The sequence below is a fragment of the Rattus norvegicus genome, chromosome 16 (assembly GCF_021556685.1).
Source record: "Rattus norvegicus strain SHRSP/BbbUtx chromosome 16, alternate assembly SHRSP_T2T, whole genome shotgun sequence".
NCBI classification, from domain to species: Eukaryota; Metazoa; Chordata; class Mammalia; order Rodentia; family Muridae; genus Rattus; species Rattus norvegicus.
The window spans coordinates 86,588,773-86,613,597 of NC_141549.1; the positions used below are offsets into that span (position 1 = coordinate 86,588,773).

Genomic DNA, 24,825 nt, shown 5'->3' on the forward strand with positions numbered 1-24,825 from the left:
GTTTGCCCAGCCGGGCGGAGAGAGCTGAACCGGTGGTGATGGCTAGCGCGCCCCTGCCTGGGCCCCCCGCGTCGGCGGGCGGGGACGGCCCGAACCTCAATAACAACAACAACAACAACAACAACCACAGCGTGCGCAAGTGCGGCTACCTGCGCAAGCAGAAGCACGGCCACAAGCGCTTCTTCGTGCTGCGCGGCCCGGGCACCGGCGGCGAGGAGGCAGCCGCGGCTGGGGGGTCGCCGCCGCAGCCTCCGCGGCTGGAGTACTATGAGAGCGAGAAGAAGTGGAAGAGCAAGGCGGGCGCGCCGAAGCGAGTGATCGCGCTCGACTGCTGTCTGAACATCAACAAGCGCGCGGACGCCAAGCACAAGTACCTGATCGCCCTCTACACCAAGGACGAGTACTTCGCCGTAGCGGCGGAGAACGAGCAGGAGCAGGAGGGCTGGTACCGCGCACTCACCGACTTGGTCAGCGAAGGCCGCTCTGGCGATGGGGGCTCCGGCACCACGGGCGGCTCTTGCAGCGCCTCTCTCCCGGGGGCCCTGGGCGGCTCGGCGGGCGCCGCTGGCTGCGATGACAACTACGGGCTCGTGACGCCCGCCACGGCAGTCTACCGCGAGGTGTGGCAGGTGAACCTGAAGCCTAAGGGACTGGGCCAGAGCAAGAACCTGACCGGTGTATACCGCCTATGCCTGTCTGCGCGCACCATCGGCTTCGTGAAGCTCAATTGCGAACAGCCGTCGGTGACGCTGCAGCTTATGAACATTCGCCGCTGCGGCCACTCGGACAGCTTCTTCTTCATCGAGGTGGGCCGTTCAGCCGTCACCGGTCCCGGCGAGCTGTGGATGCAAGCCGATGACTCGGTGGTGGCGCAGAACATCCATGAGACCATCCTGGAGGCCATGAAGGCACTCAAGGAGCTCTTCGAGTTCCGGCCTCGCAGCAAGAGTCAGTCGTCTGGGTCGTCTGCCACGCACCCCATCAGCGTACCGGGCGCGCGCCGCCACCACCACCTAGTCAACCTACCCCCTAGCCAGACGGGCCTGGTGCGCCGCTCTCGCACTGATAGCCTGGCGGCCACCCCGCCAGCAGCCAAGTGCACTTCGTGCCGGGTTCGTACAGCCAGCGAGGGTGACGGCGGCGCGGCAGGCGGAGCCGGGACGGCAGGAGGCAGGCCGATGTCGGTGGCAGGGAGCCCCCTGAGTCCCGGGCCGGTGCGCGCGCCCCTTAGCCGCTCGCACACCCTGAGCGCCGGCTGCGGAGGCCGCCCGAGCAAAGTGGCTCTGGCGCCGGCAGGGGGAGCCCTACAACACAGCCGCTCCATGTCCATGCCCGTGGCGCACTCGCCGCCTGCAGCCACCAGCCCAGGCAGCCTGTCCTCCAGCAGTGGGCATGGCTCAGGCTCCTACCCGCTGCCTCCTGGTTCCCACCCGCACCTGCCTCATCCGCTCCATCACCCCCAATGCCAACGTCCGTCCAGCGGAAGTGCCTCCGCCTCGGGCTCCCCCAGCGACCCGGGTTTCATGTCCCTTGACGAGTATGGCTCCAGCCCTGGTGACCTGAGAGCCTTCAGTAGCCACAGGAGCAACACACCTGAGTCCATCGCGGAGACCCCGCCAGCCAGGGACGGCAGTGGGGGCGAGCTCTATGGGTATATGAGCATGGATAGGCCCCTGAGCCACTGTGGCCGCCCTTACCGTAGGGTCTCTGGGGATGGGGCCCAGGATCTGGACAGAGGACTGAGGAAGAGGACTTACTCCCTAACCACGCCTGCCCGGCAGCGGCAGGTTCCTCAGCCTTCCTCTGCCTCTCTAGACGAATACACTCTCATGCGGGCCACCTTCTCTGGCAGTTCAGGTCGCCTCTGCCCATCCCTCCCTGCGTCCTCTCCCAAAGTGGCCTACAACCCTTACCCAGAGGACTATGGAGACATTGAGATTGGTTCTCACAAGAGTTCCAGCAGTAACCTGGGGGCAGATGATGGCTACATGCCCATGACCCCTGGGGCAGCCCTCAGGAGTGGTGGCCCCAATAGCTGCAAGAGCGATGACTACATGCCCATGAGCCCCACCAGCGTGTCTGCCCCTAAGCAGATCCTGCAACCACGTTCGGCAGCGGCCTTGCCCCCCTCTGGAGCAGCCGTGCCAGCACCCCCTTCAGGGGCGGGCAGGACTTTCCCAGTGAACGGAGGCGGCTACAAAGCCAGCTCCCCAGCGGAGAGCTCCCCAGAAGATAGCGGGTACATGCGAATGTGGTGTGGCTCCAAGCTGTCCATGGAGAACCCAGACCCTAAGCTGCTCCCCAATGGGGACTACCTCAACATGTCCCCCAGTGAGGCAGGCACCGCAGGGACCCCACCTGACTTCTTCTCAGCAGCTTTGCGTCCAGGCGGTGAGGCCCTCAAAGGCGTCCCTGGCCACTGCTACAGCTCTTTGCCCCGCTCTTACAAGGCTCCCTGTACTTGCGGTGGTGGAGACAACGACCAGTACGTGCTCATGAGCTCCCCTGTGGGTCGGATTTTGGAAGAGGAGAGACTGGAGCCCCAGGCCACCCCAGGGGCTGGCACATTTGGGGCAGCTGGTGGTAGTCATACCCAGCCTCATCACTCAGCAGTGCCTTCCTCCATGAGACCAAGTGGCATCGTTGGCCGACCTGAGGGCTTCCTGGGCCAGCGCTGTCGGGCAGTGCGGCCCACACGCCTTTCGCTAGAGGGACTGCAGACCCTTCCCAGCATGCAAGAGTACCCTCTACCCACTGAGCCCAAGAGCCCTGGCGAGTACATCAACATTGACTTTGGTGAAGGGGGTACCCGTCTGTCTCCGCCTGCTCCCCCACTACTGGCATCAGCGGCCTCCTCCTCTTCACTGCTCTCAGCCAGTAGTCCTGCTTCATCCCTGGGTTCAGGTACCCCAGGCACCAGCAGTGACAGCCGGCAGCGCTCTCCGCTCTCTGACTATATGAACCTGGACTTCAGTTCTCCCAAGTCCCCTAAGCCTAGCACCCGCAGTGGGGACACAGTGGGCTCCATCGATGGCCTTCTCTCTCCAGAAGCCTCATCCCCATACCCACCGCTGCCCCCGCGTCCTTCTGCTTCCCCTTCCTCCTTACAGCAGCCTCTGCCACCTGCCCCAGGAGACCTATACCGCCTGCCTCCAGCAACAGCTGCCACATCCCAGGGTCCCACTGCTGGCTCCTCAATGTCCTCTGAGCCTGGGGATAATGGTGACTATACCGAGATGGCCTTTGGTGTGGCTGCTACCCCGCCACAACCTATTGCGGCACCCCCGAAGCCAGAAGGTGCCCGAGTGACCAGTCCCACATCAGGCTTGAAGCGGCTAAGTCTCATGGATCAGGTATCTGGGGTAGAGGCCTTCCTTCAAGTCAGCCAGCCCCCTGATCCCCACCGGGGCGCTAAGGTCATCCGTGCAGACCCGCAGGGGGGACGTCGTCGCCACAGTTCAGAGACCTTCTCCTCTACCACCACTGTCACCCCAGTGTCCCCATCCTTTGCTCACAATTCCAAGCGCCACAATTCGGCCTCTGTGGAAAACGTCTCTCTCAGGAAAAGCAGTGAAGGCAACAGCATCCTGGGAGGAAGTGATGAGCCATCCACATCCCCAGGACAGGCACAGCCCTCGGCAGGTGTGCCCCCAGCGCCACAGGCTAGGCCATGGAACCCCGGTCAGCCTGGAGCTTTGATTGGCTGTCCTGGAGGCAGCAGTTCTCCCATGCGCAGAGAGACCTCCGTGGGTTTCCAGAACGGCCTCAACTATATCGCCATCGATGTGAGAGGTGAGCAGGGGTCCTTGGCGCAGTCTCAGCCTCAGCATCCACAGCCAGGAGACAAGAACTCCTGGGGCCGGACCCGTAGCCTTGGGGGGCTCCTCGGTACCGTTGGAGGCTCTGGCACCAGTGGAGTGTGTGGGGGTCCAGGCACTGGAGCCTTACCCTCTGCCAGCACCTACGCAAGCATCGACTTCTTGTCCCATCACTTGAAAGAAGCCACCGTGGTGAAAGGTAAGGTCCTTCGACCTTGAGGATGGGAGGGAGGGTGGAGAATTGGGTGGCTTTGGATGCTACTCCTAGTGCTTGCTTGGTTTAATTGCCAACGTGCTGGCTGGGCCTCCTCCCTCTTGGCTACCGTGTCATTGTTGTCTTTCTCCAAAGAGCTTGGCAGGAACGTTGACTTGGCTTTTGAGTAGAATTGGGTGGGAGACTTTGACCTTGTTTTAGGTCCAGCCATCTCTTGCCTTGGTTCCTGCGGTCCTGCCGTAACCTTCTGTCTCAGTGTAGGTTCTACAGAGTGGAGAATTGTTTCAGATCTTTACAGTTGAAGGTGCAGAAGGTACCGACTACTGGTTCTGTGTGAATGGCCGGTCCCCAGGTCATTGCTGCTCAGGTACAAGGCTCACTTAAACACACCCAAGAGCCCTTCAAAGTGAGCACAAGTCTCTGTGGCTGCTCGACTGTGACAAACCTGTCCATCAGAGGCACCGTAGTTCTCACAGGGGAAATGGTGGTAGTGTGGCTTGGCTTACATACCCTGATGACAGACAACAGTTCTCACCTGTGCATAACTGGGAGCTTCTGGAGGATTTCCTACCTGTGGGTACTAGACAAGTAAACCTGGGGTTTCTGGTGCTGCAGGACCAGGACCTGGAGAAATGGCATGGTTAATAAGTCCCCGAGTAGTGCTGGAGTTGTTGATGTGGATATGCCAGGTAGCAGAGCCAGCCCTGGGAGGTTTGAGAACTCCAGAGCCTTTGGAAGGTCCTCCCAGGTGGAGTAAAGTTGGGGGTTGGCACAGAGACAGGATAGCTCCACTTCCCAGAGCACCCCAGGCACTAATACTCAGCGGCGACTCAGGATCAGAGATTGGAAGAGCGTGTGAAAGATGAATGTTCTGGTCTTTTTCAGGGACAGAGGGTCTGGAGGGTGCCCAGTGCTGTCCCCCGCCCCTTATCAAGTATCCATGAACATAGAGATGAGGTTGCTGTGCAGCTTGCAAAGCTTTCTCAGAAGTGGCTGGGGGTGTGTAGGGAGGCAAGGGAGCTGGGGTGCTCAGTTCTGTTCTTCTTGTCTGTGTTTCCACATGGGGTTGCTAGCAGGATAGACGGCATGCCACAGTGGAGTCAGTGGTGTGGTCTGGAAGCAAGGTCGTGGTCTCAAAGGGACCTGTATACCTTTGGTTGTTAAAGTAAGCAGGCCAGTTGAATGCTATCCACATCGAGACTGTGTTCTAGTATATTTGGAGCCATTAAGTTCTTGGATCCAGGCTTACAGCTTCGGACAAATCCCGGGAAATCGTAGGGTAATGGATGAAAAGCTAATTCTTATTATAATTAAAAGTGGAACCGAGGAAGAGGAGTATCTAGGAATTACCAGTAGTACAGCACTTCAGCAGCTAATTAAATCAACAGGAAGTTGACAGAATGTCTCTTCCGTGGTGAATCTCTCAGCTAAAGGTCACTTCGTCAAGGTCTTATTAAACAGTACAAATTTCTGGTGCTAGGGGGTTGAGGATGGCTGAGCCACAGGCCATATAAACACAACTGTGTGTGACTGAATAGGGGAATTCTATCTGTCTGCCTCACCCCCATACTTATTTAGCAACTTCCATGTCCCTGGTGGAGGAGGGGAGTAAACATGGAGAGTTGAGGCTGGGTGGGTGGTCTCCTACTTTGGGAATGCAGTCTGAAGTCCATGCTTTGAAGTTTGAGGCTGTGGTATAGTCACTGCATTCAGAAAAGGGATTCCCTGGCAGATCAGAAAGAATGCTGACCTGTGGGAGTAAGTTTGTTTAGACACCTGGCTCATCTAGTCCTGCTTAAGGTTTCCCACAAGGATAAAATTCCCACCAGTCTTCGAGATTTGCATGTGTAAAATCTAAATGGCTCTCCGTACAAGCAGACAAGGGAGCATTTTTGGTTAGTTATTCTGAATTCTGTGGGTATCATGTTTAAAAACACTCCTTCCTGAAAGGGGGTATTTTAAAGGGAAAACAGATAACTAAAAATTCATCTGCCGTGCCAAAAGCCACATGTTCAAGGGGAGGCGTACAAGCCAAATTAGATTTCTAGCAAATTGATTTGAGCAGAGAGCAGCCTCAGAGTGGGGGAAGTGCACATGCAATCTCAGCGTGCCGAGCTGGGTCCTTGATGTCTGATGAGCCACAAAGGGCCATCGGGAATCCGAGGGGTTGGACAGCTCTCTGTGAATAGCTCACGTGCAGGTGGACCTTGGTGGCGTGCACAGATTAAAAGTTCTCCGCAGAGCGGTGTGCTTTACAGAAGCCTGAGTTGCTGAAATGCGGACTGTCCTCTCTGTTCGCTTAGGCTTAGCAGTGCTCTGTGCTTCCGTCCCACTCATTCTCCTCGGGCAGACCTCATTGGTTACACAGGCAGGAAGTAACTGAACTCAATCTGGATAGTGTGTAGTACTTCAGTTATATAGACACAATGTCCCGGCAGTGTCCTGTAGTCCACTGCAGTTGAATTGGAAAGGGTGGGGAGGGGTGTCTTAAACTCAGCTGATTAAGAAGCTAGTAAACACCAGGTATGTGTGCGTGTAAAGAAAGTCTGGTTAACCCATTAGAATGGGAACTGAGTATTAATTGGGTTAGCTATACTTTAAAACTACTTCTGGTAAGACTGCACATTATTCTCAATGGATTGATATGGTTCTCCCTCAGAGAGGGATTTTAGAAACCCACGGGGGTTTCTAAAGTGTAAGAGGCCGATTGGATAGCTAAGTACTGTGGAAAACACCTACATTTTAGTTCTCTTTGATCAAAAGTCTATCCACATGTCCAGCTTCTGCAAGACTGGCAAGTGTGTGAGGTGTTTGCAAAGGAGCAGGGGAAGGGAGCTGATTCAGTCTGGGAGGTTCTGCCTTGGGAAGTGCTTCATCCCCGAGCCAGGGCAGCAGCTTTGCCAGCCTCTTATCTCCCAGTGGGTACCACCTGGGCATGGTGCTGTGCAGGGTGGCTCCCAGCTCCTCAGGGAGAAGCAGCCGAGGTGGAGGTGCTGAGGAAAGAAAGCACTCAGGCTTTGGTGAATGAAAGTCACGTGGCCAGTTCTGCTTCCTCTATTGAAAGAAAAGCCTTTAGTGAAGTTGTTCTGGAGAAGAAAGGAGGGTGGGGCCAGGAAGCCGGGGTTCTGGTTGCTAATCTTCTCCAGAGAGCCACATAACCGTGCTGTCTGCCTCGCAGTTGGTCCCTGTCCTTCCCTTGCTGCTCACAAGGAGAGGAAAGAGAGGTGTCCTAAGCCCTTACAGGGGGAGTGCTAAGAAAACAGCAGCTCCATGCTGTCAGGAATGTGGGCAGTGAAGGTGCTTCTGGAAATAAGCACTCTTAAATGAAAAATTAGTAAGTGAAACCCAAACGTGCAGTACGGGGAGACTGGGGAGACTGGAGAACCGCTCACCTTCCTGCCCCATTGTTGGCCGTTGCTCCTTTCTCCAAGGACCACACCTCCTTTCTCTAAGAATTCAGCCAGGTGGGTAGCTCAGCCCTAGAGCAATGGCAGGAGAGCAAAACAAAACAAGAAAAGATTCACACCAGAATTTAAAAAAAAAAAAGTAACAATGTAGAGATTCAAATTACATAGTAGCAGAACAATTAAGAAAAACAGACCTGTCTGCCCTGGCTTCAAAGCACACTTTACATTCCCCTCTGTGATGTCTTCAGGTATTAAAAGCTGTTGACAAGGTGAGGATGTATAATTAGAATATACATTTTAGAAAACTGACTCTTACTGTTGGAAGCTCTAATCTAGCAGCCAAGCCCTTAAACTTCCGATGTTTAATTAGCCAGCATTCTGTTCAGCAGGGATTCAGCTCTGTTTGTTGATTTTACTGGGGGGGGAGGGTCACTCCTGAAGTTTTGATTTCTGTCTGTAGGTTAGGAAAGTGCAGGATTCTTGTTGTTCACTCCTCCCCGCCAAAGAGCAATTTTAATAGCAGCACCTGTGCATAAAGGCGTTCTGTTAGACTCCTACTAACAGCTTTTCTTTGGAAGCATATTCTAAGAGCTAGGTAACTTTGCTATCAGATTTGGCAAGCAGGCCAGCTTTTTGTTTTGGGAGGGGGGGGTGTCTTGGATAGTACAGAATTGAATGTTCTCTGTTCTCCTTGGAAACAAGGGAAAATGTAACTTTATTCTTGTGCCCACATTGCCAAGTAGGTTGAGGGCCATTATGACTCAGAGGGGAAAGGAACCCCAGTTGTGGTAGGGATGGACACTGTGCAAGTCTCTCTAGACTAGCATAGAGTGTATGGTTTAACACAAGATGTGCCGAGCATTTTAATGTTGCCATTTTTAGTACACATTTTCTGCATCTCTACAGCGAATGGCTACAAAGGTTGTGTACCTTATCTAGCTATAGGTGTTTGTGGCAGCAATGCTTCCCAGATATAAACAGAGGACTCTGTATTCATTTTAGTGTTTTGAATGCATCAGTCATGACTACAGGGGGAGGAGGTAGTTGAGGTGGATAGCAAAAGGGAGGGTAGGTGTTTCTGGAGGGAGATGCTGACATCAGTGGCTGCCACTGGTCTCTGAGTGTCTTTTGGTGGTAGTTTCCTAGGCTCATACCGAGGATGGATGCCCTGAAGTAACACATGCAGAAGAAAGTTGGACTAGACAGGGAAGCAGGCTGTACACAGGAGCTGCTTGTTAGGTGCAGAATGTGCTAGACACTTCTGAGCTTGGCAGTCTTACTTCTTAATTTAATTCATTGTGTTAAAATGCTGAAATAGAGTTTGGTTTAAAATGTACAGGCGGTGTGTGGATGACAAAGCAGTTCATTTAATAATTGGAATTTCTTTTCCTGTTAAGCTAGAAAAAAATAGTTTTACCCATAGTTATTTGTCCAAAAGACGTGCTGAAAAAGAGCAGGCAAATTATTTAAGCCCTATTCCACTTTCCTGCGTGTGGCATTTATGCATTGATATTTGCAAAATATTTCTTACTTCTAGTGCTTTTACTGAAATCGGGTCAAACACTTGGACCCATGATATATCTTAAGGATAAGTCATCACATGAACTCTTTAAGTACCAAGCCTTTTAATATTTATTTGAAAAAGTATCAGGTTTTCCAGAAACACATGTTCAGAACTGATATTTGTGTGTATTTCCCATACTGTCTTTTTATTACTTCCTAATTGAGGCTAAATGCTAACATATTTTCTGAACACATTCAATCTTTATAAAATAGTCACTTCAAAAAATATTAGCCCTCTACTCTTTTAATCTACAGAGATTTAGTACAGGTTCTTAGTGATTTGCCATGATATTCAAGCTTTGTTTTGTTTTCTTCAATGCATAAATGTAAGCTCCATAGTTCATCCTAGGCTAAGGTTTTCATTATCTCTTCAAAAACCATTATGTTGACATTAGGGGTGACTCTGCTCTTTTTGCCTGGTCACAGTGCAGTGTTTAATATTTATTACTATAACACACTTTCTCTCCTCACTCTGTGGACTTCACTTGGGCCATCTTCAGGGACCAAAGTATATTAGTGTGTTACCAACAACCCAGAAACGAGCTCAACACAAAATGATGCTCAAAGAATCCTACCCATGGTGTGTTATGGAAATGAAACATATTCTAAGCAAAGCTGAAAGGAAATGTCCCAGGGCAGAAGTGGACGGAATTCAAAGATGTTGCTATGTAGTGCTTCGTTTCTCCACGTATAGTGTCATGTGGCACTTACACATCTTGTGATGTCTGCAGATTCAGCTTTTATAGGTATGAATGTTTTGCCTGTGTTTTATGTGTATACACCAACCATATTTGTGCCTGTTGACCACAGAGGCCAAAAGAAATAGTCAGAGCCTGTGGAACTGGATTTCCAAAGGGTCGATTGTTAGCTGCTTTGCGTGTGCTGGGAACCCAACCCAGGTTCTCAGAGGAGGAGCAAGTGCTTTTCAGAGCTGAGCCATCACTCTAGCCTAGGACTCTGGTGTTTGGGGTTTTGATGAAGTTAAAGAGTCTACAGGTCAGAGGGGCCAGGTGACCTATCCAAGGTCCTTAAGAAAATAGGAGGGGTAGTCTTAGCCTCTTAGGTCCTAAACCAGGCTCTTTACGTTGGATTATTAGCATGGACTCCACCTCAACATTTCCCCTGACCTTGTACTTCTCGTTCCGCTTGTGCGTCAATGAATTTCCACCTTGTTTTCCTCCTTATGATACTCGGAGTAAAATGGGGACAGTTAAGAGGAAGAACGGAAGTGCCTCTTTCTTCTTTTTCTTTCTCCCTCCCCGTCTCCCTTTTTGTATAAGTCCCCTTTTGTCCAAGGATTTTCAAACTTATCTTCTGGTGGTAACTTGGGGTCCAGCCTTGTCCCCGGACCTCTTGAGGTCTCTTGAGTGAAACATTTCTGTGCCTTCAGCAGTCTTTAAGTTTTAGTAAAGAGCACAGGAGATGGTACTTGATATAAAATTTTGCCTCCACATACATTAAGGCCCTTCAGCTCAGCTCAGTGTGGGAACAGGACTGGGTGAGGGTAGAATCACTAAGTGCCTTCGAGGACACAGAGCTGGGAACCACTGATTCCTCCTCAACAATGCGTTTACAGGCTGGTCGGGTTTAATTTGGGCAGAGTAGTTATTAAATACCATCAGGAGAGCATTGGAGAAGGTGGCCCAGAGGCTGGCACACGTCGAGTGATCATCTGAGCAATGTGCCTCTTTCCTGGGGGTCGCTCTCTTCACTGGAACAACTGAACGGGCGCAGCAGCAGCCCCCCACCCCCACCCTCCACTGTTGTGCTGTGTAGGGAACTGCTTGGGTGTAGACAAAGGATGTGTTTGAAGTAGAAAAGCAAAGTGCCCACTGAAAGGATCGCTCACACAAGAAGCAGAGGAGAGTGGGGAATGTTGTAAGGAAGACATTTTTTCTAGAATAGTTCATCGTGACGGCTGAGGCTACCTGGCACTGCTGAAGCCTCCATCCTTTGAGAACAGAGCCAGCCCTGCTGACCTGTGACGCAGGCTGGGTTAAGGTTCTTACCTCCTGTGTCTTTGTCCTATGCATGGAATATCACATACCCTTCACAACCCGTTAGCAGCTTCCAAAGAAATGTGTCATTAACTCAGTTAATGATGAATAGATCAGGAAATTCACCAATTTACAGTCAGCCTCAGGACCGGTTCATAGTCAGTCAGCTGTTGCAGGGTGGTTATCTTCCTAGGACCCAGTATCCCACAGTGTCTTATTGTTCTTAAGGTCCTTAAAAACATTGTGAGCAAGGTTATTTAGCTGGATTTTCACATGATGACAAATGGGTTTCATTCAAGTTGAACTGGCCACGAGCTGCCCCTTTTAGAGTAGCGTGATTATAAAAGTATATTTAGGCAGACACACCAAGAGTTCATTAGATGCTCACAGTTAAAAACCATAGCCTGCCATCATGAACAAGTGCCCACAGCAGGCTGATGGAGAGAAAGACTTCCAGTCAAACTAAACCAAGGCAGCTTCTCCGGGTTCAGGAGAGAGCTGGGTTCAAAGTTCACCATCTTGCCACTGTTGGGCAGTCTAGAAATGGAATATTCCAGAATGGAAGAGTGAACTCTGAGTGCCCTAACGGGCCACTCCTGACATGGAGTCTGTCACAGAAGAAGCAAATGGAGGCCATGTCCTCAAAGCATTGAGAGGGAGAATGGATAGGTGCTTCTTGGAGCCACAGGTCCATCTTGGGGCACTGACTTGGGTTTAGAGAGAGGAAGGATTTGGAAGGACGAGGGTGCTGTGTAATTGAGCGGCCCCTGGTGAGGTGTGGTTCCCTTCATTCTCACCTCAGTTCTGGGTCTTCAGGGTGGTCCACAGTGCTTCTTGCTTGAGGGGACAGCTGGCTTCTGCAGGATGGGCCTGCCCTAGTGTTCAGAGGTGATTGTCTTCATGGGGGTGGGGGCTGCCTTGGGAGGCTCTGCTGTTCCTGGAATCAAAAGTGACTGAGTCTAGAACAGCAACTTATCTCTGTGCCTTCAGCTTTGGAGGAGGATGAGATAGATTAGGCAGAATCAAGTGGCCTCTGAGACTACACACACACACACACACACACACACACACACACACACACACAGAGACACACACACATACACACACATACATATACACACACACACTCACACACAGACACACATACACACACAGACACACACACCACACACACAGACACACACACACATACACACTCACACACACAGACACACACACATATACACACACACAGACACACACACATATAGACACACACATACATATACACACACACTCACACACAGACACACATACACACACAGACACACACACCACACACACAGACACACACACACATACACACTCACACACACACAGACACACACACACATATACACACACACAGACACACACATATACACACACACTCACACACAGACACACAGACACACACAGACACACACACATATACACACACAGACACACATACATATACACACACAGACACACACAGACACACACAGACACACAACCACACACACAGACACACACATACACACACCACACAGACACACATACATATACACACACACACTCACACACAGACACACACACAGACACACATACATATATACACACACATACTCACACACAGACACACACACAGACACACACACACAGACACACATACATACACACACAGAGACACACACACTCACAGACACACATACATATACACACACACACACAGACACACACACACAGACACACATACATATACACACACACACTCACACACAGACACACACACAGACACACATACATATATACACACACATACTCACACACAGACACACACACAGACACACACACACAGACACACATACATACACACACACAGAGACACACACACTCACACAGACACACATACATATACACACACACACACAGACACACACACACACAGACACACAGACACACACACACACACACACACACACACACACACACACACAGGGGCAGGAGGAAGGCTAATATATCGGGCTTTTGCCCTCTTTTTAGTTACTTTGTGGGCTTGTATGAGAAGGCAATGTTTTTTACCAGAGTACCGCTAGATGTATTTAATTAAAAAGTTAGTTGTAAAACCTAGGGACCCCGCGTTCTGGTGTGCTGGGAAGGACCTCTTGCTATCACATGGAAGTCCTTTCTAAGTATGGTGTGTGTGGATTCCCCGAGCAAGGCGTGGGCCTCCCTGCGATTGAGTGCATTCCAGGAAGCCACTTGTCACTGCTGTGACCCTGCTGTCCTCTGCCTTCCTAGTTGTGAGAGAAGCAGGGGCACCTCTTCCCTCCTTCCCCTGGAGTTGCTACTGCCCTACCTTCTGCCATGTTCAGGATCTCAGCTCCCCCTGGCAGATGGGTATGGGCAGTGGATGAAAGGTCTTAGAAATAGACTGAGATGACTCCACTAAAATATAAAACCTTGCAAATGATGGTTTGGAGACTGGGAACATTAAGCAGGATCTGCCATGGCGTGGATTAGAGATCCCAGCTGAGACGCTGGTTTTTGTGTGACAGGGGGAGAAATGGTCTAAGTAGGACTATGTAGTACTGAGCAGGTATGGTGGACTCCTAGGCCTCAGTCCTTAGCAACACCTGGAAAGGAGGGTATAATGGCCACTTCGGATTCTGTTCCAGGTGTGGAGATCTGGCTTGCGTGGGGAAGTGGCTTCCCATGAGTGCAGGGATGAGGCCGAGGATGGCCAGTGTGAGTGCACGGTCTGTCAGTGTGCAGAACACATGACACATGTCTCCAGCCAACAGCATGCATAGCTTTAAAAGCTCGCTGGTGTCTGGAGCCAGTTCAGCCTCCCTCTGCTAAGTCACATTTTAACAAGTTACTACAGAGGCAATGCCTTAGAGAACTGTCCGTTTTGACAAGCTAGGAGTGAGATTCACCCTTCCGTGTCTCACTTCCACAGCTCTTACTCCTTCCAGAAGTCAAAGCACGGCTTGAAGGGAAATTGAGGCGAAGTTATTTCCCAACATTCATGTAGACCACGACTCACATGCGTAAACATGAACAATTCATCATAGCCAGATAGTCTCCTAAGATGAGGTTCTGAAGACACTCCCTTGAAAGAGAGTGCCTTAGTCTCTGCCTCTATCTCTCTTCCAGCCTTTCATAGTTTATTGTCCTCTGACCATGAGATGGGGACCCTTTCTCTGCAGACCTTCATCCTGAGTGGACATGCCCAGTTGCTGCTGGGTGTCCTCCCATGCCCCTCCCAGCTGCTGCAGAGGGCTTGGGAGAAGACAGAATTTCACAGGATGTCTGCTGGCTTCCTGATTGACCTACAGGTCTCTGGCTTCTGGGCCTGAATGACAAGAGCAGGTGACATGTCCTTGCTTTGGGTCTAGCTATCCAAGGGGATTGGGAGGACTGGGAAGGTTGCTTTGTCTTACTGTCCTCAGCCTAGCCTTTCATCCTCTATCACAAGCCTTGGTCCTTACCCCTACCCAGGAGCCTTGGACCTGAGTGCTCTAGTGTGGGTGGCTAGTAGAGGTCCTGCTTGAACTGAAGTAGTCTTTCTGGACATGTAGTACATATGGACTCGAGTGCTTTAGTCACCTGTAAGGTGCGCCTGTACTGCCCAAGTCCGTGTGGATCATGTGTATTTGACTCAACTAGGCGCTGGAGCAGCCCTGTGGTGGCTGAATGCTGTGCCACATTGTGGTATACTTACTGTATGCTTTGGCTTGGTTCTGTCCTGCCCTTGTTTGAGTGGAGCGGGGGCTTATGCAGGCTTCTGGCTTTCAGTGGTCTCGAGTAACCTCCAACTCGAATTCCCCTACTTCGGCAGTACCTTCTCAGATTTCAGCTGGGTGGGTTCTCTTTTTGCTAGGACTTGTTTACCTGTGGTTTTGCTTGCCTCCTAGTGGTCCCTCTGCTGCTAGAAATCATAGGTGTTAGCATTGTTGTTCCTGATGCACCTTAGGAGGGGAAGAGGCAGTGACAGCAGGTACTGTATATCCTACTGCTGTGACTCCCCAAACAGCCTGAGGAGCCTTCCTCAGCAGCTCAGGTGAGCAGGTCCGGAGAAGTCTTTGTAGTTCAAAACATGGCGTGTGGCTGCCTGCCTGCATGACTGAATATACTCAGAAAGGTGAAGGAGTCCGACCACAGAGTGTGAGTCATGCCCCAAGCATGTGCTTTTGATGTAAAAATCAATATTCATGTATGTTTTGTTTATAGACATTATGGTTTCTATACAGAAACTCCTTTGATGGTTTCACTGTGATACTTCTGAGGGTGTGGATGAGGTGGGGAGATACCTGCCTTCGGGAGTGGGTGGAATTGACCTAGCTGAGAAACTACCTGGTTGATGGTGGCCATGGTCCTGTGTCTGACTGACGGCATTGAGTCATCACACCTTCCACACATGCATCTCTCTGAAGCATGGAAAGCTGTGTAGGTTTCAGGGTGCAGGAACAGTTGCAGAGAATGACTTCTATGCCCCCCAGGGAGTGGCAGTGTGAGAGGTGGCTCATGGGTGCAAGCCGGGGCAGAGGCCCTGCCTGCTGAGCTCTCCATTTTAAGTTCCTTGTTGCTATGACGAAACATCTGACAAAAGCAAATCAGTAGGGTTTATTTTGACTCCCAAGTTTGAGAGTACAGTCCATCATGGTGGGAAGGCATAGCAGCAGATGCTGAGACAGAAGGTAACATTGTATCCTCAAAAAGGAAACAGAAAGAGATGAACAGTGTGCCTCAGCTTCTATCATGGTGGGAAGGCATGGCAGCAGGAGCTGACACAGAAGGTAACAATGTATCCTCAAAAAGGAAACAGAAAGAGATGAACAGTGTGCCTCAGCTTCTATCATGGTGGGAAGGCATGGCAGCAGGAGCTGAGACAGAAGGTAACATTGTATCCTCAAAAAGGAAACAGAAAGAGATGAACAGTGTGCCTCAGCTCAACTTCCCTTGTGTTTTACTCAGTCCAAGACTCTAGCCTACAGGATGGTGTCACCCACAGAAGGCTGATGCGTCTTCCCAGCTCTGTTAACCAGAGGTCTGTCCTCTGGGTGATTGAATATAGATCTTAGCAAGTTGATAATCAGTATTAGCCATCGCAGCTCCCAAGCAGATTGGCTATCAGCTGAAGGGAAACACGTGAATCTGCTCAGGATATTTATTCTATGCTCCCATAATTGGACAAGAAAAAAATAGAAGTTTTTATAACTAAAGTTGTAGGCATTTTTATAGTGAACATAAAACATAGTTCTTTACACCAGTGTATAAGTCATCATACAAAAAATGTGCTCAACCCGAGTAAAGAATTGGGCTTCTTAGAGGATATGTGTAATTTTAATGCTAGTTCTTGTACCAACTATACCTATCAGGGTAGAAGGGAAGCCCTTGAAGTCACATTTTCAAATGACCCAAGAAAGATTTGGGCTGATTACGAATTGCAGGTGTGGTGCATATCAGTTTCTCTTTGTGAAGCTGAGTATCAGCAAAGCTTGCATTTAGTAGTGATCAGATGGATTCTGAGCTGTGCTGTGCATTAAGAAGCCAGAGGATCGTTCTAAAGAGTGCTGGCTTCACAGTGAGTCTTATGACTCGCGGGGTCTGTAAGAGGATAGCGTGGCCTTTAGCAGACAGTATTGCATTTCTGAAGTGCGTAAGCTTGCAGATAATTTCCAAGGGTATCAGTTAGTCTCAGGTGCAACACGCAGGTGGAAAATGTGTGGTGCTGTTCTGACAAACCTGCTCCCATCTTCTCCTGGGCTCCTTGTTAAATGTCGGTGGGCTCATCTGCCTTGAAGGGTTGGCAGACTGGTTCTGTGAAAGATTGGACAGTGAAGGTTCCTGCTTGGTTACCATAGCTACCCAACTGTGCTTGAGGTGGAAACAGCTGTGCTATGAGAGTGACAGTGGCTGTGGCCCGGTAAAACTTTACTGGCAGAGAGACGGCTGGCCTCTGCTGTACACTACCATCTGTGAGATGGAGGTATTCTCCTCCCTGAGTATCAGACCACCTTCAGATTTTCGTTCCCATTTGGAGGTTGTTTCTCTTTTCTGCTCCAAGAAGTGACACAAAAGCTGTAAGGTTTGGTTTTGTTATAGTTAGTTGAACTTAGGCTGACTAAGGATCATTGCCCTGAGTGCAGGGGACATAAAGGCCATGAAGGCCATGGTCATGTGCAGTCTAGCAGGCAGGCTGGTTTCCCAAGGCATTATAAACATCACCTAGTCTCCCTCATTAAAAAGGATCAGATATGAGCGTGGTATTTAATGTCCTTTGAAGGGAGTTCTATAAAAAGCCAGTGGAAAAGTTTGCATGATCTCATACATAGAATATTAAAAAAAAAAAAAAAACCAGCAACAACTACAACAAACCCTCAGGTTAAATGTACAGAGAGCTAAATAATACTGGTTGTCAATGTGTCTGGGTGAGGTGTGGGGAGGGAGGAAAAAGAGGGGACAGACACAAAGAAACTAGCACTTAGGGACAGATGGCTCTGTGGAAGTCTGCAAGGTGTGACAAATATTAGGGATTTTTGTTTTGTTAAAAACGAGTAACCTTCATCTGCTCTTGCTACCAAAATGTAAGTAGAGAAGGTGACAGGAGGGAACTGGTTAATCCACTCTGGGTAACCTTTCTATTATGTAAATGTGGCCCTCAAATATGCACAGCACAAAACAAAACAACACAGAACAAATGGTGGGAACCAGAAGAGGAGACTGTTCTTCAGTTGACTGGTCTGATTCCCTTGCTTCCACTGGGTCCCTAAACATCTCTGCTGGAAGCCAGAGGGAGCCTCGCATTAGACAACTATAGGATGGAGCTGCCCCACCCCCACACAACCCCCTGGAAAGACCCTCTTCCTTCTGACTTTTTCCTCTGGTTTTAACCTGGGCTTAAAATGTCCTGGTTTGAGAGAAAGGGTCCCCTAGGATGTAGAAGGCTCTGTAGAATGGGGGTTGGGCTAGAGGGTGATCCCATCCTGCTGAATCTGCACCCGCAGGCAGCCAGGCGTCCCTGTAAGGGAGAAACTAGTTGGATGCCCACATTGGGAAACAGCCATTGGAATATTGGCTTCTAAAAGCCAGAGGTTGAGCTGGCAAGTTCCCATGGTGGAAGCTTTGTGTGTGTAGAGGAAGTTTGAAGTGAGGTGCTTGCTTCACAGGCTGGGAGGCCTCTGAGCACAGTGGCCAGCGATGAGGAGGCTGCCTTCTTTGAAGGCTTGAGCAGGAGCAGAGGGCAAACGCCTCTTACTCCCTCCAGCCCTGAGAAAGCTACATTGTCTCTTCAATCCGCCTGGGATTCATTGTGTCATTAGCATGTTACAACTCGAAGGTAGGGAGTTTGTTTAATAGTAAGCATTCAAAACGAAAGGATCTTAATTGTCAGTGGAAGTGTGAGGGCCATAAAAGGAAGTCAGACTCTCAAGCAGGTTGTCACAGGGAGCTTAATCAAATGTGTTTTCCGTTTGAATTATGTTTTTCCCCCAATTTAGATGAAAGGTTAAGTAACCGTTTTTCTTAGAATCTCTGGGTTTGTTATCACACCCAACCTTACATTTTTTTTTTCAAATGCTTTTAGCAAAGTAAGAAGATATTAAATTATCAGGCATATTTTTCTAGGAATTTCTCTTCCAACTGTAAAGCCTACTTTCCCAACTAGTTCTTTTTTTTTTTTAAACTAAACTGGGCATTGAGATGGGCTTGAAGGATGTGGGGACTTGCCAAAGGGTTCATTTCTTTCTTAATTTGATTTGTTACTAGAGATACAAAATATGTGGCCTCTGGTTTCCTTTTGTCATGCAAATCAACAGTACTAGTAATTCAGAGCCCTGAATATGTTATAAAGTCCACACCTGCTCTTTGCACTGCACAAAGCATCCTGGACTCCGAATGAGTGGGTCTACGTTGGGCTCTTTGTGCGAGAGAAGCCTTGCAGAAGTCTAGAGACAGAACCTGGGCTTCCTGGGGTGGAGCTGCCATAACCCAAGTGTATGCCTGGGATTCTGACCATGTACAAACCTAGGGTCTCATGAGACATCCCAGCAGAAGGGAAGGTATTAGACGGCCTGGCTCAGATGCCCCTGGGTATGTCTGTCTGATTTCTTGTTAATAGGCTCTGGGTTTGGTGCTCAACCTTCTGCAGCGTAGTGGTGTGGCACAGTCTTGCTGCTGGTCCTGTGTACTATGAAGATCTTCTCTCTGGCTTGCAGGGATGTGTCTTCTGTCTCTCCCTCCTTCCCCTGTCCCCTCATCCTTCCCTGGGGTCTGAGCAGAACTTTCAGAAGTGGAAACACAGGCTCATATGTGAAACTTTCTGCTCTTTAAGTGTGAGGGAAAAGATGATCCTCGGGGACTTAGGAGTCCTGGCCTGAGACCGGACCCCACTTGGTATATGGGCGACACACCCATCAGTGGCTGCTGAGCAAGGGATCGAAGGAGTTTCTCAAACTTGCTGATTTGTAGTCACGGCTCTGGCACTTGCTGTGCTGGAGGATCACTCTGCTCTTAGGGAGTTGGGTGTAGAACTGCGGGGAAATGTCAAATCCCATGGCTCAGGTCTCAACATGAGTTACCACCAGATGCAGGACAAGCATTGGTGGGCCTGTCCTGTGTGCAGGGCAGGATCCTTCCCGAGTCCTTCTACCACTGTGACTGGACAGACAGACAGCTCAGGGTTCCCCTTCTTAAGGCTCATGCAGAGCAGAGTGGCCATAAATTAATCATCCCTGTGTTGCCTCTAGTGGATTTGACATAGGTAATGAATAAATAAATGTGTACTGGCATCTCATCCTTAGGAACTATAAATATTTAAGGTTGAGCATGTCAGATTAGTAGTGTTAGAAAATATTTTCCTTCCTTGTATTCAACGTGAACCAGCCCAATGACAGCCTTGAAAGTAAACAGAAAGGCATAGAGCACACACGTCGTAGTTCACAGGCACAGGGCTTGCATATCCTAGTCTGCATCCAGGTCAGTTCTCAGCCCCATCTCCTTCCTTGATAGACAGGGAAGGGCAGGGGCTCTGGTGGGAGCAGAGGCCTATTCTTTGGCATTCACCCCAACCCCCACCCCATCCTCAAACCTGGGCCTGCCTTCAAAATGTGGCCCTCAGGCAAATATTCTGGCTATGGTAGGCCAGGACTCTGGCCAACATGCTCAACATGACTTTGCCACCTGCTCACATTGAAGAAAGGTGTTTTGTACATTGGTATAAAGAGAGCTGACCAAGCTCAGATACCTCTCAGGCCCAGATCCAGGACTTTGAGTTGGCCCACGCACATCTTGCCCCATCATTGAACTGCTGGAGGGCATGAAGGGGCCGGTCCTACAGATCTAAAACTGCAGAATCTCTGTGACCCCAGACAACAACAGAATTTCCCAGAGAAGCCCCAGCGAGGTTCCAATTATCTACAGAGTAGCAGAAGTCAGAGACCTTGTACCAGACCAGTGACTCGTTGCAGTGAACATTTGCAAGCAAAGTGTGTACAAGAGGGTATATACTGTGGGACACACTGTGACACACTACTGCTTCGACGATGAGAGTTTTTTCCTCTGTTGGGGGGATCAGGTATAAGGGGAGAAGGAGATGAGTGGGATTGGGGTTATTATCGACATGAAATTCACAAAGAACTGATAAAAAGGAAAAAAGAAAAGGATAGCCAGCTTCAGCCTTAGGCCTTCCTCGCAAAGAATATGAAAAAATAGAAGCTGCAACAGCAACTTTGTCTAGCCTGTGCTCTCCAGTACTGCTCCAGTTCTAAGTCTCCGTGCAGTTGGGCCCTTCTGTGGTGGGTCCACTGGGGCTTCCAGACTCTCCTTGATTTGTTTCTGCAGCACCGTCTTCCCCAGGATTACTTTCTGTGTATATTTTTAGTTGCCCCCCCGCCCCCCAGGGAGAGTAGAGAGATTGAGGTTCAAGAGTCAAAGATCAGAATTCTGTTGGCTGTTAGAGGTGTGTCTAGCTTTAGAGCTAAGAGATTTGACAGGTTTAAGGATCAGTGTGACCCTGTGGCAGTCATCATAGGGAGTGACTTGTAAGATAAAAAGGAGGGGTCATCATGATGTGGCATTATGTGTGTGTGGCACGCACACACACACACACACACACACACACACACACACACACAGAGGGGGAGGGACTTTAAACATTATAAACAGAAACCTGGGGGCAGAGTCACGCCACTCCTCCACTGAAGGGAGAATCACGTGTAGATGATCACATGATGTCTTCCTGCCACTCGCTGCTCCTCAGGTGCAGCTTTTGGCACTGAGGGTGTCGGAGGCACTCGAGGTGCTGGGAGCTGTGTGGTAGCAGAAGTGTGGCTATAGGAACTTTTAAAGTTGGGAGGGGGGCAGTTATTTGAGACAGAGCCTCACCTTGTAGCCATGGCTGACCCAGAGCTCACTGGGCAGACCAAGCTGACCTCAACCCACAGAGATCTGCCTTCTTCTGCCTCGTGAGTGCTGGGATAAAGGTGTGGACCACCACACCCAGCTAGGTGTGTGTATTTTTTAAGAAGAGTGGACTCCGGGCACCCCTTCCCTGGAGGGGTCAGAGGTTACAGCGGTAGTGCAGCCTTCGGCCAATGGGGAGAGCTGTAGTTGTCATATTCTTTCATGCTGGGGAGACATGCCTATGAAGGCAAGAACCCTCGCCTAAACCTCTGCGATTTCTTTTTTCTGGAGCTTTTGGCAAAGTGTGTGTGTGTGTGTGTGTGTGTGTGTGTGTGTGTGTGTCTGTATGTGTAGACTTTTTTTTCCTCTGTGTGTGTACCCTGCCGCCCCAACTCTAGGACGGCCATCTTGAGTTTGCATCTCCAAGTGCCTCATGTTAGAAGAAAGGCCCAAACCCTGATTGCAGGTTCATGGATTAGGGGAGATTCCCGGGTCACCGTGGTCCCTGCAGCATGGCTCACCAGTTTTCTGCTCTCCTTTTCAGAGTAAAGTGCTGCGGGCTCCTTCGCCACCTCGTCGAAGACTCTGAATCCATTCTGAGGAGATGCTTAGCATGTTTCCAACCAACGCTGCTCACTTTCCTTCCAACGGGAGCAATTCTACATTTTGAGACTTCTGTGAATTGTATTAGATAAGGAACCAAGAGGCAGGGCTTGCCTCTCCGCTGTCCCCACACACCTGTCCTCATTGCCCGGTTTGCGTTGCATTTCATTTCCTTTGTAAACTAACGGGCTGATGGAGTACACTCCGGGAGATTGGACGTTTCCGGCCTCGTCAGCCTTCATAAGTCCTGGCCATTGCTGTCATTTCTCCTGTTACTTTGATTTTGGCAAAGCGGATTAATCCCTCAGCATGCAAGGAAATGCTGTAATACACATGGAAGTGGTCAAATCTGGTATTTACTGGCTTACAGTCAAAACTACCACAGTCCTACCTCAGTTCAGGGTGAAGCCGGATTGTTCGGCAGGGTACAGGGCAGCTCTGCCCCAGGATCACATGCTGACCTCCGTCTCTCTGTTAAGTAGATGTGGACTCCAGTCCAGGTACCTAAAACGTTTACCTACGCACAGAGCCTGGTGTGGGACTGACAATTGTCCATGAGATTGGACTCAAAGATGGATTAATCCTGATAATTCCTAAATGTGACTGGAGCAGCCTCCTTTTAGAGATCATCAGCCGTATTTGGGGGTCTGGGTGGGGAAGGGTGGATCTTTCTTTGTATCTTTTAACAGGCTTGTTGACTCCTCTCTGTAGATGTTCATGTAAGTACTTCAGATTGCAAAAGCCTTTTCTCCCCTCCACAAGCCTCCTGTCTCTGAATCTTAGCTCGCATTCCTCAAACCAAAAACTCATCATAGGCATGCTCACAGCTCAAGTTTGGCTTGGGTTTTTGTTTTTTTAAATATATTATCTCTGACACAATGTTACTTCATTGGCCAACAAGGTTGCCCTGAACAGGAGGGGAGGCATTCCAGCAGTTGTACTATGAAGGGCAAAAGAAGAAAGCCATCTCTCTCCCCTACACTTGCTCCTCAACCGTTCTTGACAGAGACTGGTTCTGTTGTCAGTGTTCTGGAAATGTCAGTGTTGTGGAATTGTTTCCTATGTCACCTAGAAGGGCTGAGCTTGCCGGCAGAACCGCCATGACCTTGCTGCTCCGTCACAGGGCTGGAGGCCCTGCCTCCCTGACCCCTAACTTCCCAGTGCCTGTCTCCATAGTCCTGTAGAGGCTACACTAACTCTTGGAAATGTGAGTTGCTGGCTTATTTTTTAATCGTTGTTTTGTTTTTATTTGGGAGAATATATATATATATATATAAATATATAGATATATATCACTATAGAGTAATGCATTGGTAAGGTAAGAAGGGGCTTTTAGAGGACGACCAAAAAAATTCCATGTCTTAAAAAAATATATTTAATGGCAATGCAGCTGTCTTCCTGCTTCCATTGCTGAGCTTGTAGAAGAAGGTTGTATTGTAAGACACAGTTGAATGTAAATTGACCCCCACCCTGCGAGAACTCTCAAGGTTTCCCTTCCTGCAGCTACACATCCTAGCGGTCCACAGGCCACACAGCACTAGGGCGGAAGTCTGTTCGGGTGTGTGCTATACTTAGAGATGTTAAAGGGTCTCCTGAAACCTTACACAGTGTTGACGAGGAACCTGCACTGTGTTTGCTGTGTAACTGAATCCCCCAGGGACAGTAGGGCCGATCTGCTGACTGCAGCACACTGAGGCAGATGTGACACACCCTCCATGCTGGGAACGGTCACCACAGGACACAGATGCCACGTGTCCCTGATGCAGCTGACATGAGCAAAAAAGAGAAATGGAGAATACACTAAACTCCCCCTCCCCCATCCTGTACATTTCAAGAAGAGCAGGCATATGCAATATTTACGTCCTTAATTTAGTTTACAGAATGGAACCAAAATGTGTAAGTGTTACGTTTGCCACACTTCATGCTGTATATTGGGTCTTTGTACATTTTGCTTGACTTAATCTTAAATTTAAACTATTTTTTGCTATATAAACTTTAACAGTTATTAAACAGTGTTTTCTTTGGGTACATGTTTCCTGGATATCAAGATGTTAAATATATTTCTCGCTATTGTGTTTCAAAAAGAGACTCACCCTCCCTGTTGTCTTCCGCTGTGCGTGCTGTATATAGGGGTCACATGATGCCGCTGAAGACAAGAATAAACTGGAGTAGTTTAGTATGCTGTGTTTAGTCTGTATTGACCGTGGATGCCCTCCTTAATAGCCATATGCAATAAAATAAAATACATTATTTATGAAATGAATGCAGATTGGAGGATATTTTTCCTGCATAGATAACCAGTTTAACTTAGAGCAGGTCTCATCCTGGATTCTAGCATTAACAAGCACTGTGGGTTTTTTGTTTGTTTGTTTGGTTGGTTGGTTGGTTGGTTGGTTTGGTTTTGGTTTTGGTTTTTAAGACAGCATAGCCTGGGTATCCTGGAACACACCCTGGAGACCAGGCTGCCCTCAAACTCATAGAGGTCCACTTGCCTTTGCCTCTCCAGTTCTGGGGTTAAAGCGATTAGGTCACCACACTTGGGCCCACTTGGATGTCTTTTGACTTTGATTTTATTCTAAACTGAAAATGCCTCTCTGTCATAAAACTCAGTTTCTAACAAAAGCAATTTAAGGGGGAAAAGTGTTTATTTTGCCTCACAGGTACAGGGTCGGGTCTGCCATGACAAGAAGGTCAGAGCAGGAGGTTGAAGCCACAGGTCATAGCACAACTGGCCTCAGCCCACGCTCATGTTCTCCCCCAAACCCCCCTCTCATTTTATTTTGTTTTTTTGTTTGTTTGTTTGTTTGCTTTTTATT

General features: G+C 49.4%; 1 protein-coding gene and 1 long non-coding RNA gene across 2 annotated transcripts in view; one reads left to right on the forward strand and one right to left on the reverse strand.

The window, feature by feature from the left end:
* LOC102554055 (uncharacterized) overlaps nucleotides 1-1,250 on the reverse strand; it is a 36,475-nt gene extending 35,225 nt beyond the window's left edge. Inside the window, exon 1 of the long non-coding RNA XR_015640105.1 lies at nucleotides 461-1,250. This is a non-coding gene — a long non-coding RNA (uncharacterized LOC102554055). The remainder of the gene's footprint in view (nucleotides 1-460) is intronic.
* On the forward strand, nucleotides 39-24,272 carry Irs2 (insulin receptor substrate 2). The gene is made up of 2 exons (NM_001168633.1): nucleotides 39-4,017; nucleotides 21,951-24,272. Exons 1-2 carry the CDS (start codon nucleotides 39-41, stop codon nucleotides 21,953-21,955), a joined length of 3,984 nt encoding a protein of 1,327 aa, NP_001162104.1. The 3' UTR covers nucleotides 21,956-24,272.
* The last annotated feature ends 553 nt before the right edge of the window (nucleotides 24,273-24,825 follow it).